This window comes from Ascaphus truei, chromosome 2 (assembly GCF_040206685.1).
Source record: "Ascaphus truei isolate aAscTru1 chromosome 2, aAscTru1.hap1, whole genome shotgun sequence".
NCBI classification, from domain to species: Eukaryota; Metazoa; Chordata; class Amphibia; order Anura; family Ascaphidae; genus Ascaphus; species Ascaphus truei.
In genome coordinates, this window is record NC_134484.1 from 61,151,947 (window position 1) to 61,169,688 (window position 17,742).

The 17,742-nt window shown below is 39.5% G+C and overlaps 1 protein-coding gene across 49 annotated transcripts in view; it reads right to left on the reverse strand.

The window, feature by feature from the left end:
• Window positions 1–17,742, reverse strand: part of RIMS2 (regulating synaptic membrane exocytosis 2) — an 814,155-nt gene that overhangs the window by 310,248 nt on the left and 486,165 nt on the right. For 35 of the 49 annotated variants that reach the window (XM_075582507.1, XM_075582506.1, XM_075582513.1 and 32 more), the window contains 5 exons: window positions 16,060–16,159; window positions 11,896–12,019; window positions 10,126–10,172; window positions 6,516–6,628; window positions 521–568 (listed from right to left, as the gene is read on the reverse strand). In XM_075582507.1, the coding sequence (XP_075438622.1) occupies window positions 521–568; window positions 6,516–6,628; window positions 10,126–10,172; window positions 11,896–12,019; window positions 16,060–16,159 (432 nt within the window). The remainder of the gene's footprint in view (window positions 1–520; window positions 569–6,515; window positions 6,629–10,125; window positions 10,173–11,895; window positions 12,020–16,059; window positions 16,160–17,742) is intronic. The other 14 variants (XM_075582517.1, XM_075582516.1, XM_075582528.1 and 11 more) reach the window with 1 other exon arrangement.

Here is a 17,742-nt window from a genome sequence, read left to right on the forward strand (position 1 = left end):
AATGTTACACCTGAGAAATGCATACAAGTTGTCACATCCAAAGAATGGACAGGATGCATCATCAGGTGTGTAACATACTGTGTGCATTTTGGTGCTGGTCCAGTGGAAATTGTTGTGATATCTTTTATTAAACCAACATCAAGATATACAGATGTTGCTAAATGTGTTTATAAGATTATAATTTGTCTTTCACCTAGCGTTTGATCCAATAAAAAGCATGGCAATAATTATGTATGTGTATTTGTTGCAGCATACATTAATATAATGGCTAATGTTTCATAAGCCACAGTCCAAATGCAGGACGTCTCTTTAAAGTTGAATTGAATTTGTTTTGTGTGTTTTTATTTCCATGCAGAACTTCACAGGGTGCTCACAGGATGATATGCAGGTTGCTAGCAACACGCTTCAAGAAACATGGGAAAACGAACCAAATGTGACGTTTTCCTCCAATGCATTTTCCAAACTAAAACAAAAAATTAACACACAGCTTTAGTTTCTGTCAGGCAGAAAAGGCCTTTACCTGAACCCTAGGAACAAAAGGCGCTGTTCTTCTATTAAGGCTTTGGCTCTGGTAAGCAAAATTAAACAAAAGGAAAAAAAACAAAAAAAAAAAGCAATAAAACAAAACCAAAAAGACAACAAGATGAAATTAAAAAGAATTCAAAACAAAGACACAACAACTATAGAAATGAACACCAAGTACACACCAACAGCACAAATCATTTAACGTGTGTACCTGTATATGTGTAACTGTACAATAGATCCATTTCCTGATCTCGAGGGGAATTTTACGCTTCGATTATTATGAACATTCTGGGATATGAACCATTAATTCTCTTTATGTCATGAATTGGCACATTGTTTGAAGGACTCAAATGACCTTGCAGCATTGTACTCACCTTTTGAAGAAAACATTTACTTTTTATTGTGTTTTCTTGTAAAAATGTGATTATACCAGTGTTGAAGTCAAACATCGGCCAATACTATAGCCACTGATTGAAGCGTGATGGCCAAATCAGGGACAAATGGCTAATACTTTTACATTTTCTGAGACGTACAGCACAATACGTTTGCAAATTTAGTTTTTTTCCTCTGATTTATCATAATAAGTTTCTCATGAAATAAGACTTATTGCAACCAATTTTGCTTCTGCACTTATAAAAATGACTAAAGCTTACTCTGCTATTAATATTATTTGGTAAACATTACCAAAGGACCTTTGCCACTCAAGACAGGATAAGATCAAATGCAAAAATAAGTCAAGTTTAACCTAAGCAGGTATCTTGCTCTGCAACCTGCTACTACCGGTCAGAAAAAAAACATATATATAAAAACAAATATTTTAAAAATGATTTATTTAACAGACCCCTATTAAAAGAACATATCTCATGGAAAACTTATGGAAATCTTATTTTCCATAGCCAAATCGACGGGACATAACTCTGGCCAGTCTGTTACTTGCGGGGACATCTACAGTACGTGCGCACTTTCACATAAGTAGATACATAGAAATTGATGGCTGATTGCACACCTAATATGCCAAGTAACAATTGATGTGGCCCTTTGACAAACAATTATCATCATGGCTCTCCCCACCAAATCTAGTTTGTGGGCTAAAAAATGTTTCCATCATAGCTGCTGTAAGGCAAAGATGGAATTCAAGTGTGTAGAAGACCTCAAAGAGGCTCGATATTCAGGTCATACTTATGCCAATTGTATTTTTTTTGCAAAAAAAATAAATGGCTACTACACGTTTATAAGTCATTCTGAACGCTTGGTAGGTTTTCTGCCCATCCATTCTCAAGTTGCAATTATTATCTAACTTAACAAGTATATAAAGGATGAACTTTGTTTTGACTCATTAAAACATAAAAATGTACAGTATAAAAATGTACATTCTACAAATGAGACATTGGAGGCTTTAAAACAAAGAAGCATCAACTAAAAATCCTTCAGCACTAGATGAACCAGGAAAACATTGTGTTGCTGCCTTTCTAGCAGTGACAAGTTAACTGGACACACTGTAATAGCCAGGGTTCACCAAGCCCTGGTGTGGGGTGTCATACCCTGCACAGGCGTAATGTATCTCCCTCAATGACCACTATCACATTTTGATTTTGAAACAATAATAAGAAACAGGTATAGTAAAAATGTTTTCCCCGCCCTGAAATCATGCAGGAGACATTTTCCACGCCTACCCTGTCCTGTCACAGATATTAATGAAATCAGGGGTGTAGGTGTTCAAATATACAGCTTGAAGTTTTGACAGTGTGTGTGTTACCTCTGTCCCAGAAGGAAAACTGCACACGCGCCCTTTACACGTGAGTATAATACACACATTAGTCAATTTATCATTGTGATGGTTCCATTGTAGAATTGTATTATTCCTGACAACTGCCAGTGAATTGAACTGAAGGTTATATGTGCTGCATTTTTTAAGACTGTATTTCTCCCTTTCACTAACAGTTGTTGTATATTGGTCCAGGAGCATGACTTGTATGCACATGTGCATGGCTCATTTCTGGAGTGGGCTGCTAACATTCTTACGCCATCTTCACACTCACATGTATCGAGCGTAATATTTCCTGAGGATGGGGAAGATGGCTTCACAGCATATTGAATAAACGCTACCAGTTTCAACATCATTAACTGCATTGATGCCTTAAGTATGTTTGGGAGGCTTTACATATCATTATCCTGTTTTTTTTTTTTTAATATGGTAAAAATCAGGGTAACTTTCTTTCTTTTTCTTAAATTACAATTATTTAGAACCAGAAAATGGAGGAAAAATGAATGGGGACATATGTATTTCCTTATCACTTCAGAATCTTAATGTATTATAATCTCTTCAGTGCAGAGTGCTTTGCAATGCATTGGTAGTGAAGGGATTAGGCTAAAGAGCCAAATAGAAAATTGCGTAAAACTGGTGCTAAAAATATGTAGGATAACTGAATGCTGCTGTGTTCTGCTAGCTGATAAATCATGTCCCCTTTCTGTTAAGCTAAAGGGATTGATTTTCCCGCCACCCTGCAGACCTTTGATAAATCAACTCTGGGGGAAGCAAGCAAAACATCAGTGAGAAAGTAATAATTTCAGAAGCATTATCTGATTTACATGGCTGCCAAATGTAAACATTCAATATGCTTTACAGGTCATGGTCAAAGAAAGTGCAAGTCATTATTTGAAATAAACAATGTTATACAGTGAAATACAATAGTAAGCTGGAAGGCCGTTTAACTGTGTTCAAAATGTCATTTGCATACCGCAAAATGAAGATCAGATCAAAATAATTTAATATAAACCAAATGTCATTATATTTTTGTGTTAGCTTTGTTTTCTATGACCATAAAATGTCACTTAATATGCAACTCTACAGCAGCAATATCTAAACTATGGTACATGGAATTGTAAACCTTGCATTGCAGGAACCTTCAACATGGAGAAGTCTGAATGTGTATTACTAGATTTACAAACGCAAATAGTTGTGTCCTCAACGGGATGTTCAGAACCATTTGGTTTAATGTCTTAGATATTGAAGCCGTACTATTAACTCAGCATCGTTTGGTTAAGTTGAGAAATACATGAGCTTGGCTTTGTCAGTCACCGGAGATGTTTAGAGACAGGTGCGGTAATGCTTTTAGACTGGTTGCTCAAACCAAAAAAAGACATAAACCTGAGCACACGTTCACTACCTGCCCCAGTATGTACTAGAAAACACAATGATGTTCACTGCCGTCTCCCTAAAACTTTTTTAGTCTCTTTAAAACTACAATGAGTGGTGTATAATTGTGTATATGCAGAGCCGACAGATTGTGACAATCTAACGTTTAGGGTCGTAGCAACCCCTGGATAAGGACAGCTTTGGTTGCCTCTCACTCCCTCTCCCTCTTCTCCCCCCCCCCCCCCCGCCCTCTACCACCTCTGCTTAACAAATGGTCTGGGGTCTATGTAATGGCTGGGGTTTTGGCCACAGCAATTCTTCTGATGGATCTGTGTAAGTGACTAGATGCTAGAGACCCCAAATATTGTAACTCATTGCTCCAGGTTGGTTACTGTATGTATCCATTGCTCTCTTTCATCAATGGAAAGAGAATCCAGTCAATGCCAAACATGGGCTTTTGTGTTGTTCACAGTACGATAAGGTAGATGTTTTAGGTCTATCAAAAATAACACGTCCAATTACTCATCTTCCACTGGTTACATGTATGATGCTATTACAAATGATACGGTTTGACATGTGTGATTGTCATTATTATATAATGGCATTGAGCATATTTATACTCATCCTGTCCTTAAACGCGTATCCATTTATTTACATTCCTTAAATACAATTTACTATATTTTAGCTCCAGCATAGTGAAAATTGCATATTCTGTTTGTGTGGTAACCAAGCAATAATTCAAATCATCTTCCTTAAACATTTTTTAGGGTTCTAAAAGGTATTAGTATCTGGCAGTGGGAGGTTAATAGCCAGTATTTTTGGAACTCCTGTCACTTCTGTATGTAGAAGATTTAATCAGTTCTATTAATTTGATTTAGAAATGTGTCTATACTCCATAATGGGGTAGTTTTCATGAGGCAGTCTGAGCTTTAATGTCTGATTCAATGCAATTTAGCAACAAGCATATTCAAAATATTAGAACAAAGTAATTAGGTTATGAATATGCATATTCATTTAACTAATGTCATGCCAACAAAATTATTTCACACAATAGTAGTCTTTGAATGTGGCCAACATTACGAATATTTTTTAATATGGTACATCGGATCTTTAATAAAAAAAAAAAAAGAAGAAATTGAGTAAGAAATACTGTATATGAATTTTTTTTTTTAGTTGTTACTCATTTGAGAAAGGAAGTAATTTCTAGATGCTGGCTTTCCAGAGTATCACTCTTCTTAATTAGTAATACCCAAATATTGAGAGCCAACTGTCATAGTGATTATAGATTGACATTATATAAACAATTTACTTGGAAGAAAGCTAAAGTCTCTAGCTCATTCTTTACGGATCTCTTGCATCAGGCAAATTAAATGCATGTTCTTCCCATTGTAACCAAATATTAATAACACATATACTTTTATAACTGGTATCTGCTCTGAGATGGAATGCGACATGATATTTATGTGGTAGCTGAGAAAAGACAAAATTAACAAATGAAGATTATGCCTTCATTGAAAAGGTGATGTTTGGTGATGTAAAGACCCCCAAACAATTTAGTGTCAAAGAATGGCTAAGTGGCCGTATTTTAAAAAGATTTAAAAAAAAAATTAAGACCCAGTCATGCGATAAGTCTTTTGCAAACATATTATAACAGTTGATGGACGTGAATCAGCTTACATTTGTAAGCCATGATATTATTTGCCTGTCCATGTAAACCAATGTTCCCTTCTTGAAGCTCTTCAGCATTTAGTACCATGTCCTATGTAATATTTGGCAAATAAAAAGGCACATGCATGTCTCAGACAGGTCTGCAACCCGGCCTTTCCCATTATCCCCTAGCAAACAGTGCTTCCACTGCAGCCAGGGATTCTGGGAAATGACATGCAAATGAGCACACAACGTGTCACCTTGTGATTGAAGCAGCATTGAATTGAAAATCCTATTTATTTTTAAATAAATCAGTTGTGTAGTGTTCGATAACCCTTACTGCATTTCCCCCCCTCTTTATGCCCTTTGTAATGACATTAAGTTGCCATAGCAACTACTCAGGAAGCCATATCACTTCCACTTTTGAAATAGGAAGCCATATTGTGTGCCCCAGGAAGCAGGATCTTCGCTGATCGATCACAGGAAAACGAATCTATCGGCAGATTAGATAATTGCATTGCCGTAAATGTCAGGAACGGCTGCATTTATTAAAACAAAAACTAAATGCACCTTTAAGGCATGCCTCTTTCTACACGATTAGACTCGAAGGCATGCTCAGTATTCCTTTAGTGTGTTATACCATTGTACAGTGGGTATTGGGAAAAAATAAGTACAATTTACAGAAATAGTTTGAAATATTCCAAGTCACTCAGTTTTCTGATAACAGGAAACCTCTTGCTATATACTGTACAGCGTTACGGCCTGGAAATCAGAAACAGTGACAATTCCAAGAATGCAAAGTTCTATTTCCTTTTAGACAGTCTCAAACAGGCTGATAGTCAGTGTGGCTTAATCTCTATACCAGGCGTGGCCAACTCCAGTCCTCAATAGCCACCACCAGGTCAGGTTTGAAGGATTTCATGTCTTCACCACAGGTGGCTCAATCAGGGGCTCAGCCTTTGTCAGCCATAGAGTCAATGACTGAGCCACCTGTGCCGAAGCCAGAATATCATAAAAAACTAACCTGTTGGTGACCCTTGAGGACGGGAGTTGGCCACCCCTGCACTATACAGTCTTTACAGTGTTAAAAGGCAGTGTTTACATGTGTGAGATATGTGAATACAGTTCTAAAATGTTGATGTGTATTATAACATCACAACGTTTACATTACAAAAGAAATGTCGCAATGGACAATCATTTTACGTACTGAAAGTTGTCCAGATAGAAACTGGGGAACATCTCGCAAAATTCCAGGGCTCATGGGGGAAGTTACAGATATAGAAGGACGATCCATTTTCTGGGATTCAAATGAGCTAGAACCTAGAATTATATATAAAAAAAAGAGAATGTATTTGAACAGGAAAAAACCAACTTGAGACGGTGGAATTTGAAAGCCTTCCTGCAGTCAAGCAGCTAGTAACAAGATAAACATAAGAGACAACGGGCCATATTTACTAAGCAGCTCTAAGTCGGAAGAGACACCATTAGCCCATATATGTCATTTATGAAACCTGTTCTTACACTGCATTGTTTTCCAACTCTGGAACTTGGTAAAGCTAGAGAAAATATGGCTGAGTTCAAGCATACAGTGTATAGCAAATAAATATACCACTTGTGAGCACATTCACATGTCTTAGACTTTCCCAAGTCACTTAGCATACAGAGCTTCCACTGCAGCCGGGGATTCTGGGTTAAAACAAGGCCGGCTTGATGCAGTGCCATCGCGCCGAGCCCCATGCTCTTCCCCACAACAGTTAAACCCATTGCCAGAGGAGAGCGCAGGGCCTCTGTAAGTGTCTCTTACCTTCTATCCGGCTTCTCGTCTCCGGCATCTCCTCATCTCTGCGACGTTGCAGCAGCATCATGCCATGAAAACATGACGTCATATGACACCGGAGCGACCCGTTGTCATGACGTCACATGACGCCGCTGTGATGAGGAGCAGGAGGAGATGCCGGAGCAGGCAAGAGGCCTCACGCTCTCCCCCCGGCACCGAGTCCCACTAAATTTCAAGCCGGTTCTCTTGGGTAATGACATGCAAATGAGCATAGTGTGTCACTCTTTACTTTTTATCCATTTTAACATGGACCCTGTCACGTACTGCCCACTTGTGAGCACGTGACAAGGGTTAATTCTTCAATTAAGTTATGTTTGAAGCGCAGCGCCCACCCATGACAAGCCTGGACCTGTCATAACCCATTATATGGTATTTTTAACCCCAAGCTGTACCTTTTTAACCCCTGAAGCACCAGAGGGATTAAAATACCTAATATCTCATGATATTATCATGACAGACCTCTACAACCTTATGCCTGCCGTATTGTCCAGCTTATTCAGCACAGCCAGTAAACCTACTCACAGACATCTGTTTTGACCTCTTGGGTCTCATCAGACCAGGTTCTGCTGAAAAAGCTGTGTAATACAGCAGGCATTTGCATGTCATTACCCAGAATCCCTGGCTGCAGGGGAAGCATTATATGCCAAGAGATCATTTAGGAAGGCAGGTGTGTCACTTTGTTACTCGCCAGAACTGATTTTGTGTCTGGTTGAAGCATACTGTACCCGAACAAAAGCAGGCCAGGGATTCTGCACTAGCATCAATGCAAATGAAAACCTTTATAAATAAGTGGCACGGTTGGCAACGCCGTTCTTGTCTTTTTAGGAATAATGTATCTCGTACCATATTGACGCCACACAAACATTCTCTCTATTTATGTTTTTCATTTCTGCTCTCGCTGCACATGTTCCGTGTCACTGAACTTCTCTCAGAACCCAGAGCTTTCTATAATAGGAACAATAATGTTATTTCAACTGCTGTACTGGCCCTTCACCAGGAGTATAGCATGCAGTGTTACACACTGAGGGGGGAGAATTAAAGAAAGCTTGTGTGTTGTGCTTGAATGCAGGAGAGCAAAGATATCCCTCTCTGCACCTACTTGACAAGGTTTTTGTACTACCAGCAAGAAGGAGAGATTTGTTCTTAAACCAAAATATTGTTAAAACAAAAAACAAAACTGTGGTTTTGGGATCGAGAAAAAGGAGGGTGCTCCACACTGCACAGTTAAAATACACGTCAACCACTGCCTGGCAGCATGGCTGTTTTTTCAGCGCATGCCATTAAAAACGTAGTGGCACATGCATGGTAAGTGTTATCGCACCCATGCCAGCGTTAACTCCCATTGGCTTGAATGGAAGTTAATGCCGGAAACGGGTGCGGTAGCCCGTACCGACGCTTGATGCATGGGCCCCTTAATGCTTATTACAGATGTAGAAAACCTGCACCGGTGTAAGCTGCGGTCACGTCATGACGGCAGCTGCACCGGCGCTGGGTAATTAACGCTGCGGGTTGTCCGACCTGGGAGCATGGACCCCCTGCAGTGCGACCGCGGCAGACACCGTCTCCAAAGCCGCGGCTTTTCGCTTCGCCAGCCGCGGCTCTGGGCGCCTTGCATCGTGCTACATCTGTATGCGATGTCTAGGGACTGAAAAAATGCAAATAAACAGAAATATCCCGTTGGAAACATTATTGCTGAGGTTGACTGAAGACACATTTATATCAAACAAGCTCAGTCTTTTACTTTCTACAATGCTTCAGGAGCTACTTCTATTTACATCTATACAAAGGAAGAGCAACAAAAAGCTATTTTGAAGCATTTGCCAATTCTCTTTGGGCGATTCGGTTTCGTGAGAAAATCTCAGTATTTGCATCAAATCTACAAGGAGAAAAAAAACCTAATTTCTACTCGTCACAAAACAAAAAATGACAATCCGATCTCTCCGTGTATATAAAACATACTTTATGTTTTCAACTGATTCATGGATACAGTGAGTGGCGGATTTTCCATTAGACCTGGCCCTAGGGCAGCAACATTTTTGGGCGGCAAAAATGTCCGCCCCATATACTTTTGCGGCGCTCTCGGGTCTATCGGGCCTGATGGGAAGTCACTTAGCTGTTACGGCCGCCTCCTTACCTGCCGTCCCCTTCTTCTCCTTCTCAACCGCAGCGTCAAATGATGCCGCGGACGTCACAAACGTGACGTCACATGCCGTCGTGTTGCCATGGCAATGTGACGTCGCAGCATCAAATGACATCATGACGTTGCGTTACCATGGCAATGATACGCTGTGCGACGTCTGTGACATCATTTGACACTGTGGTTCAGAAGGAGGAGAGGGGCGGCAGCAAGGAGGGGGCCGCAACAGCCTACTGCCTAAACATACCCACTGTGTCTGCCATCACGGGGGCCTAGCCATTAAACTCTGATATTGCCAATGCAATCTCGCCTAAAACCGGTGTGCCGTTTGATATGATAAAAACCTGGCGTTTCTGCCCTATTCATTTGGAATTATCAATGCATAAAAATCGCTCAGCTTGATATCTCACGTGCCTGCGTTTTTCGCCCGTTTTGATGCAACACCGCCTGGAAACTGACAGTCAGAAATCTCCCTTCCTTCAGGTAGGCGACATACAGTAGGCTATTCTTGCTCCGTAATGCACTTAAAGTTTTACCGTTTACTCAGTACACTTACCTTAAAGAAATGCACCTGATGAAATTCACGTACGTGAAAAATGTGTTTATATTTCAACGATTTACATTTCACAGCCTTTGGGATGAAAATGCCCTTGCAAGCAGTTTGTCTTGTCCTGGATATTATTACATAATAATCACTTCCTCCAATGTCAGCAGTCAGGAGTCTGTCACCAAGTCATTTATTTTTTAAATACAGTTCCAAGTTATTGAATTTCCCCCTGGGTTTTAACATCTTATTTATATAATTTGATGAAAATGAAGCACAATAAAACGGCAGTAACTTACTGGATTCCAGTTGTGAATGTGTGCTATCAGGTATTCTGGGTATATCTCTGAAATGAGACGTAATGTAGTACACACACATAATAAATGCTATAAACATTTCAGATAATCACAGCATGTTGTTCTGTACAATATCTTCCAGTCTAAATATTGAATAGAGGAAGGAAGCTGGAACAATTTCATGATGAAATATTAATGCAGGCACTATTTCAAAACAAATGTTTATTCAGCATACCACAGAGCAGTGGTTCCCAACCTTTTTCTGGTTAAGGAACCCCATGTGAAATTCTGAGGAACCCCAACCCTCTCTAACAATCTGTTGTGTCTGACATCAGATGCATCGTAAATTCTTCTGTATTTGGTACAATTTTAAAATGACCTGAACATTGCAGGGAACCCTTTAGGGATACTCAGGGAACCCAAGGGTTCCTAGGAACCCTGGTTGAAAAACACTGCCACAGAGTATAGAGTTGCCCTAATTACCCATGCAAGAGGCACCCGTTTTTAAATACAACCCAGAAAGGATTAACCACTTCATAGTAAAATGGCACAGTGATATTACATATGTACATCAAAAGGTAACACTGAATACAGTACTATTTACATTAGTTTCTATGTGTTATTGCCCATTTTAACCCTGATATAGATTTAATCAAATCCAGAACCTTGATTTTGCACAATGGGCAATTACATTAATTATACTTTGAGTGGAAAGAGTGTTATATCCCTGGCGCTCGGCACATAAATCAAACATATATAAAGGATATATACAACCAGAGTCGATGGTATGCTCCTGCTGTCAGCATATCAGTGGGACCTAGTCCATGTTTTAATTCATAGCATTATCCTTTGTGTTTTATTAATTGTGTTTTATTAAATGTGTTTTTTAAAACCATCAGTCACCTGTCTGTTCTCAGCATTTGTTGTTTGTATTGTGTTTCTGTGTATACTTGTTTAGGTTATCATACAATATTACGCTATGTATTTTTATTTATTCTTATTCCGTGTTTGATCATCTACACGTGGAGTACTACATTGGATCTGCCAGTACCATCGACTCTGGTAGTATATATCCTTTATATATGTTTGATTTATGTGCCGAGCGCCAGGGATATAACACTCTTTCCACTCCAGCCATTCTTTTCAAGTGAATTCCTATATTTCCATATTTAATACATCAAGAAATTAGCGCTACCTTATTTGTTTTTCTATTAATTATACTTTGTTGTACATTGGAGTGTCTGAGTTCCCTTTCCTGCTATGAGAGTGTGGTAGCCATTTTAGACCTTTGACAAAGGTTAACAACAGTAATTACTTTATTTCATATAGCGCTTTTCTCCCAATGGAACTCAAAGCGCGTCACAATTACAGTATAGTGAGCGGTACGCAGCACATAGGAATGTTACAGGCACAGGTTAGTGCTATACAAACCATACATCAGATATGTTCTGACTACGGCCTGATATAATTTGGATCAGTTTTCTAGATTAAGGCCCAGATTTATGAAACGGTGTGCTAAAGCAGGGGTGCTCCCGTCCTCAAGACCCGCTCCCCAACAGGTCAGGATTTAAGGATACCCCAGCTTCAGCACAGGTGGCTAAGTCTTTGACTGAGCCGCTGATTGAGTCACCAGTGCTGAAGCAGGGCTATTCTTGATACCTCACCTGTTGGGTGGTCTTGAGGACTGGAGTTGAGCCCCCCTGTGCTAAAGCACATTTACGTACGGTAACTGTATCAACGTCAGGCTTAAAATAAGACTGGAAATGCACTTACCCAATGGGTCTGGAGACCACTAATTCTACTTGTGCCTCAGGTTTGGACTCTAGGATGATGTTGTAAACTTCCTCAAATGTGGCGCCTTGCAAGAACTGGCCATTCCATTCTAATACTTCATCCCCTGGAATTTCATAGGCATACAATAAAAAGGTCACTAACCTTCTCAGTGAAACCAAAGGTGCACGCCAGTACGTTACTACAGTACTGACGAGTGAGAATTAGCAAAACCATGCAGATTTATAACATTACAATGAATTAACAGTATGAAAAAACATGAACTCCTTCTTTAAAGCTGGTTTGTAAAAATGTTTATTTTTTTTTTACATAGGATTGAAGCTAGGTGTCTCCAGAGCTGTACCCCTATATATTTCAGTTCCAGGGACACCCCGATTCCCCAAGATACTTACTTCTGAAAGGGTGCCGGTATCTCAGCAAAGTTTAAAGCTCCCGCGTCACGTGGACCAATAGGAAGCCACACCGCATAACGTTACGGCTTCCTTTTGGCTCGCAGGAGCATTGGAAAGCCGCCATTACATAAACTCCAGGTCGCGAGCCAAAGCAGCTATGGGCACCCCCTACGGAGGTAAATACCTCTGCAAGCAGGGAGTCCCCGGAGCTGAAATGAATGGGATTCAGTTATGGAGCCCCCATGCTTCAATCCTATGTAAAAAAAAATTAAAAGCCATAAAAACGTCCCGCTCGGATTGCCTCTTTAAAGTTGATGCTGTGTTATTACCATGGGAGAATGATCTTTGAAATCATTCTAAATAGAATGTTTAGAGTTCCCCTAAATAACACAGATGAGTACAACCATTCCCATACTGCACTACTTATTGTTCTTTCAGGTTATTCTTGGAGATAGCAATGGCTTACTTGCTACATATGTACTTTACTGCACCAATGGCTGAAATCCCGACCTCTGTTGACTTTCATCAGATAGACACATTTTTTAAATAAATCACGCACAATTTGTTTTGCAGCCAGGAAATTGTAATGCTACGGTAATTAAACGGAACAGCAACAACATTGTATGAAAACAGCGGTGTTCGTTTAAATTCACATGCATTTAGTCTGTTTGGTCTCACTTTATTTAAATACATTGAACCATTATGGCATAGGGTGCTGCAAAAATCTACAGCAGGGATGGCCAACTCCAGTCCTCAAGGGCCACCAAGAGGTCAGGTTTTCAGGGTAACCCTGCTTCAGCACAGATGGTTCAATCAGTGGCTCAATCGAAGACTAGAAGTGGTCACCCCTGATCTAGAGCAGCGGTGCGCAAACTGGGGGGCGCTACATTTTTTTGGGGGGGGGGGGGCGCAGCATTTATAGAGGTCCCACACTCTACCCCCCAGGCATTTAAATTAAATGCTGGGGGACCGCGCAAGGCATCTATAATACACTTACCTTCCCTTCCAGCCACGTGTCGTCTAGGTAACACGGCGTCAAATGACGCTGCGGTGTCACATGACGTCACCGAGGCGCTGAGGAGAACAGGCAGGGGTGCGCACGGGAAAAAGTGTGCACACCCCAGATCTACAGTATTCTTTGCATACAAAAACTGGTGTTGCATTTAATGCTCAGTAATGCAGACAGGAGGAAGGCTTGTTACAGAGCGATGTTGATGTACATAAGTTTGTAAATTGTTCACTTGTGTATGAATATTTAAATGCTTAATTCTCATCATTGCTATACATGGATATAACACCTGGTGCAATGAAATGAAGTTTTACTAATTAATTAATGAAAATAAGTGACTATGAATTCTGCAGCTATTTTTAGAGGTGTTGCTAAAAATATACTTGAAGTACCTCTACTTGCTCTCCAACACATATTTTTGAAATATAAAATGGATTATTAACAGAAATCACATTGGATTAAAACTTCATGTACCAGGAAAAGGGGACTTTGAGATACACAATGTTTGTAAGTCCCCCCTGGGAAGCCAAAAGGACATCAAGTCACTGTATTAGTTCAAAAGAACAAATAGGACAATAATCACATACAGTACATGTCAGCTCATTGATTTTCTGTGAATCTCACTCATTTTTAGCAGAAGCACAGACTTCAATGGAGTCTCACTGATAAAAATCAGCACTTTTCCTTGAACTATTTTGATAACTTTTTTGCATATAGCACGTTTCTCCCAATGTGACTCAAAGTGCTTCAGAATTACAGTATAATGTGCAGTACGCAGCACATAGGAATTTGTACAGACATAGTCCCTGCTCAGATGAGTTTACAATCTAGGAGATTTTAAACTAGGATGATGGGGGGGAGGGGAATGAAACAGATAACTAACTAAATAGAATAGAAGAGGAAACAAGGGGTTATGGAGGTAGAATGGGGGCAAGTGCGAGTTTGACAAGCAGCGAGACACCCATAGAAAACATAGATAATACTAGAAAACTACTAAAGACTAAACCAAGTTGACGCAGGAAGGAAGGAGCAGATAAGATAATAGTGCAGGCTGAAAAAAACTTAAATGCATGCTTGCTAATGCAAGAAGCCTGACAGATAAAAAGGGGGAGCTTGAATTAATAGCTGCAAGGGTGCAGTATGATATCATAGGCATTACTGAAACATAGTGGGATGAAACTCATGACTGGGAAGTTAATTTAGAGGGTTATTCCCTTTTTCGGAAGGATCGAACAAATAGAAGAGGAGGTGGAGTATTCTTATATGTTAAACCCGATCTAAAACCATTATAAGGGAACATGTTTATGAAGGGAATGATGAAAATGTAGAGAACTTGTGGATAGAAATTAGCAGTGGAGGTAAAAGTATAAAGAAAATGTTTGTGGGAATATGCTATAAACCACCAAATATCTGTGATATTGAGGAAGCTAAAATACTTTTGCAAATGGAGAAGGCATCAAAACAAGGTCATGTTTGCATAAGGGGTGATTTTAATTATCCAGACATAGACTGGGGCAATGAGATTAGCATTACAACAAAAGGAAACATTTTTTTGGGGGCGCTTAAAGACAATTATATGACCCAAAGTATTGAGGAACCAACCAGGAGAGGGGCAATACTGTATTTGATAATATCAAACAATGTAGAAGTAATAGCAAATATTAAAGTCCTGGAACATTTGGGTAACAGTGATCATAACATGGTCTCATTTGAAATAAAATTATCAAAAAACAGATTACTGGGGTTCAACAAAGGCTCTTCTTGTTGGTGGCTCTTCAGGACTGGAATTGCCTAGTACTGAGTTAAACACATATAAACTGCTGGGGTAGGGGAGTTGCTCTTTTAATAACATTTTAGAACATTTATTCTGTAGTGACAATGAATGTACTTTTTTCCACATGCATCAACACTTCATAAGAGAAGTGGTTGGATAGAGCAGTAGGAGAGGAGAAGTAGATGGAGAAATGTATACATCTCCTATAATTTCTGTATTATTGTTTGTGCGTCAGCCAGATTTAAGCAGATGGCAACATTGTCTGATTAACAATTTCACATCAAAAGTATCAAACTTCAAAACAAAAAGCTGTTGCATTAACAATGTCATTATTTTTGAATGGCCACCTTGTCCTCAGCTACCTCTCTAGAGAATGACTGGTGACTGCTTCCTTCTCTGGCAATAGTGGCATCCAATGACATAATGGGACCAACCATTACCAACATGGTCATGCAACCTGATGTCATTGGATCACCCGATGACATAGTAATGCCCACAGTGCTGCCCCAGCTCATGTCAGTGGGCAATGGCTGTGGCTTTGATTTGAGACAAAGAACTATACAGAATATTAGCTAACAGCCACAGTGGTGCAGGCCACTTCAGTAAATACGTTTCCAAGACATAGGGTAATAATGCAGATTGATTGCTACAAAGCGCCCACTCTTCAGGAAATGACTCCCACCCCTTCTAATAAATACAGCTGCAGACCCCATTTTTCTGTTTCACCTCTCTAATCTAATCCACATACTGTACTGAACACCAATGGAAAAATTATTTCTGCTGTGATCGGCTTGGTTATTAACACAGGTAGGATAAGGGTTTTACACATTATAACATCAACATTGCATCACAGTATCAACATAATAAAGGTTTTTCCAATCACACTTTAACCGCATGAGTGCTGGGAGGCACATCAAGCATTGCTATAAGATGCATGCCCAAGCTTTAGCTACTATGTAAAGAAGTCATACCCGGTCGAAGATGGCCCACGGTGTCAGCTAGACTTCCTTTCTTCACCTTGGTGATAAATGCGCAGAGTCGATCCGACTCAGTCATTTTCCCCCCTACGACCTGAGATTGCCAGAAAAACAACATTAAACAGAGGAAAAACAATGCATTAGAAAACAAGTGTGTCAAATAATTTCTACCGTTTGTTTTGTGTGCATAATGGGTGATTATAATGGGCAACTCCGGACGGAAGTTTCATTCTACAGATATAACCAGGTTTCCTGTCCCCGGAGCCATGGCAAATACAAGCACAATCCGGTGGCTCCGGGGAAGGTAAAAGCCACAAGGACCAGTGGGGCATCCATACTGTACATCCATATCGGACCTCTTGCTGGGTTAAGTTAATTCTATGGAGAGAGGAGCACAAGAAATGTATCTCTCCTGTGAGTGTTTAGATCAGGGTCGGCCAACTCTAGTCCTCAAGTGCCACCAACCGGTCAGGTTTTCAGGCTAGCCCTGCTTCTGCACAAGTGCCTCAATCAGTGGCCTAGTCAAAAACTGAGCCAACTATGCAGGAGCAGGGATATCCTGAAAACCTGACCAGCTGGTGGCCCTAGAGGACTGGGGTTGGCCACCCCAATCTAGATATACAGGTGATACACAGAGACAAAAGAATTTATCGCCTCATAAAACGTGAAATGTATTTCTAGAACTTCAGATTCTTACTACGTCATTTATCGCCATCAAACGAGTATTTGCACGCTTTCCACAGCGAGTCCTTTTCACGTTATAGATTATCAGAGATAGATGCTTATTGTAATAGGGTTTTCAAGTGTGTGTAAAATAGTTGTCATAATCTCTTCTATGTAACAGCTTGTTATCTTTTGATTTAAATAGATTATCAACTTAATATTCTTCACTTTGAGATACTTTATTCAATTTGTTGTCATACTTTGTCGCTGTTTCAGACATCCCCTTTCTGCTGACCTTGTCTTGTCAAAATGGAATCATGTTTCAATTAAATAGATATTTTTCAATTAAATATTCCATCAAAAGATATAAAGCCGATTATTATAGCTCAGAATGAATTGTGCTCCTATAATCCATAGTTACAGTATTTTGTTACAGCCTAAGCTGTACATTTGAGATAAAGCCAATACCATATTGAGAAAACAATATTGAATGTATCATACCTCTTGCCTATTTTTCAAGCTCGTAACAGAAAAGATTGTCAAACAAACCTTATAAATATGTATATCTATAAATATATACTATATATATATATACTATATATATATACACAAACATACATACATATACACCAATACAAAGATCACTTGTGAGCATATTCACATATTTTAGACAGGTCTGCAACCCTACCTTTCACCAATATCACCTAGCATACAGTGCTTCCACTGCAGCAAGGGATTCTGGAAAATGACATGCAAATGAATACAGTGTCACTTTTTACCTGAAAACCATTTTTACATGGAACCCTTATTATATATATATATATATATATATATATATATATATATATATATATATATATATATATATACACACACATACATACATACATACATACACACAAAGTCACCCAAACCAATGGTTCAAAAAAGAAGAAGATGACGACCTAACACATCTCAGGTAAGTGGTAAAAAAAGTGTACTGAACAATTTCCAATGTTTCGGTCCAAACTATCA